Here is a 2,511-nt window from a genome sequence, read left to right as displayed (position 1 = left end):
TCTCGATCTTAGCGTTATTTTGATTATTGTTACTTAACAGATTTACAATATTATTAAATGATATGTATACATCCCAAGTATTTAACACAACTTTATTTTTAACACAGTAGGTTCGCTATTTGAAGGGATCGCTAATGCGGATCGGAATTATTCCAAATATCCCCGTCCATGATATAATCATTAACTTTATAATACGCCTTAGATATTAACGTCTTCTTGACAATAGATCTGAATTTTGTATCTGTTTCATTTATAATATTTTTTGGAATTTATTTAAATTAAATGTGATGCCGTCTCTATTGTTTTGTTCGAATAGACGGAGACGGCATCACATTTAACCGTCGGTTAACACTAATCAATGGATGGTGAAACAGCCCTAAATATAAGTTGCCATAGGAAGTAGCAAGATGAGCTCTTGGCGACTTATGATAGCTTGGTACTTTCTATTCTAAGCCGCATCTCAGGTGACTGATAGCAACCAGCCCTTAAAGGCGGTTGCAAGGTTGAACTCTTTGACTTATGATAGCCTGGTACTTTCCATTCTAAGCCGCATCTCAGGTGACTGATAGCAACCAGCCCTTCAAGGTGTCGGTTGCAATGACTCTTTGTGACTTATGCGAGCCTGGTACTTTCGATTCTAAGGGGTGTTTCACCATCCATTTGATTAGTGTTAACTGACGGTTAGATGCGATGCCGTCTCTATTTGTCTTGTTCGAATAGGCGGTGACGGCATTACATTTAACTGTCAGCACTAACCTAACCTAACCTAACATTTCTGTCGTATATTCTTCAGATGGCGTTCAACCGCACCTCAGCGCAGCGCAAGTTGACCTTCGCCGAGATAGCGCGGGAGGCGCGCCTGCCCGAGAACGAGGTCGAACTGCTCGTGATGAAGGCGCTGGCCGAGAAGCTGATACGGGGGCACATCGACCAAGTAAGGCTTGTTTTATACGTGCCATAAGGCCCTAACCACAACCAGGGCACGTGGTCCCGCGCACGTTTCGTACCGACTTCAAAAAAGGAGGTTCTATGTTCCAATGTTTTTTTTTATGTATGTTCACCGATTACTCAGTCAATACGGTCATCATCCCAGCCTATATACGTCCCACTGCTGGGCACAGGCCTCCTCTCAGAACAAGAGGGCTTGGGCCATAGTTCCCACGCGGGCCCAGTGCGTATTGGGAACTTCACACGCACCATTGAATCGCTTCGCAGGTTTGTGCAGGTTTCCTCACAATGTTTTCCTTCACCGCAAAGCTCGTGGTAAATTTCAAATGTAATTCCGCACATGAATTTGGAAAAACTCAGAGTTGCGAGCCGGGGTTTGAACCCACGACCCTCTGCTTGAGAGGCGATAGGTCAAACCACTAGGCCGCCACGGCTCCTCAATACGGTAATTGATTATTTTGTATATGTTTTATACATTTAAACCAGGGTTTCTTAAAATGGGGTACGCGAACCCCTAGGGGTTCGCTATTCGACGGTAGGGGGTTCGCGACAAGGTTTACGTGATGGTGCAAGACTGGCAAGATGATTAAGATTGATTTTTGGAGTCTTTTTGCATTTTTTATTTCAACTCCAAATTGGTTATTCCCCGCCGTATTTGTTTTCGCGGACGCCATATTGAAATATTATATAGCCTATGTCACTCCGACAGTTATGACGAATCCAATGATACCTCATATGTTGAAATCCGTCCAGCCGTTTAGGCTGCAACGAGGACCAAAGAAATGGACATACATACCGACATACATACATACATACATACGCTCGAAAAACATAACCCTCCTTCGGGCAGTCGGGTAAAAAGAAGAGGCTTTTGCCCAGCAGTGGGACACAAGCTAAACAAATAAAAAAGTAGGTTTCTATGACTTGAAAAAAATGTATCTGTCCTTTTACAGGTGAGCTCAACGGTGACAGTGTCGTGGGTGCGCCCGCGCGCGCTGCCGCGGTCGGGCGCGGCCGCCCTCGCGCGCCGTCTGGACGCCTGGCGGCTCGCCACGCGCGCCGCGCAGGACTTGTTGACGGCCCAGCCTGATCTGCTCACGCTGTAGCCAGGTGAGGCCGAGTGTGGAGTAGTGAGGCCGAGTGTGGAGTGGTAAGGCTCGTAAGTAGCCAGGTGAGACCGATTGTGGAGTAGTGAGACGCGTAAGTAGCCAGGTGAGACCGGATGTGGGATGGTGAGACTTATAGTAGCCAGGTGAGACCGAGTGTGGAGTGGTGAGACTTATACTAGCCAGGTGAGACCGAGTGTGGAGTGGTGAGACTTATAGTAGCCAGGTGAGACCGAGTGTGGAGTGGTGAGACTTGTAGTAGCCAGGTGGGACCGGGTGTGGGATGGTGAGACTTATGGTAGCCAGGTGAGACCGAGTGTGGAGTGGTGAGGCTCGTAAGTAGCCAGGTGAGATAGAGTGTGGAGTGGTGAAGCTCGTAAGTAGCCAGGTGAGATAGAGTGTGGAGTGGTGAGGCTCGTAAGTAGCCAGGTGAGACCGAGTGTGGAGTGGTGAGACT

At 47.6% G+C, this 2,511-nt stretch overlaps 1 protein-coding gene across 1 annotated transcript in view; it reads left to right on the top strand.

Moving 5' to 3' along the window:
* The window catches only part of LOC141444485 (26S proteasome non-ATPase regulatory subunit 13-like), an 8,934-nt gene extending 6,858 nt beyond the window's left edge, over positions 1-2,076 (top strand). The window contains exons 2-3 of the mRNA XM_074110036.1: positions 794-934; positions 1,902-2,076. Of these exons, the coding sequence (XP_073966137.1) occupies positions 794-934; positions 1,902-2,054 (294 nt within the window). The 3' untranslated portion in view covers positions 2,055-2,076. The remainder of the gene's footprint in view (positions 1-793; positions 935-1,901) is intronic.
* Positions 2,077-2,511: the final 435 nt, after the last annotated feature.

The sequence above is a fragment of the Choristoneura fumiferana genome, chromosome 30 (genome assembly GCF_025370935.1).
Source record: "Choristoneura fumiferana chromosome 30, NRCan_CFum_1, whole genome shotgun sequence".
NCBI lineage: Eukaryota > Metazoa > Arthropoda > Insecta > Lepidoptera > Tortricidae > Choristoneura > Choristoneura fumiferana.
Note: the sequence above shows the minus strand (reverse complement) of the source record. Positions and strands in the feature narration are given on the sequence as shown.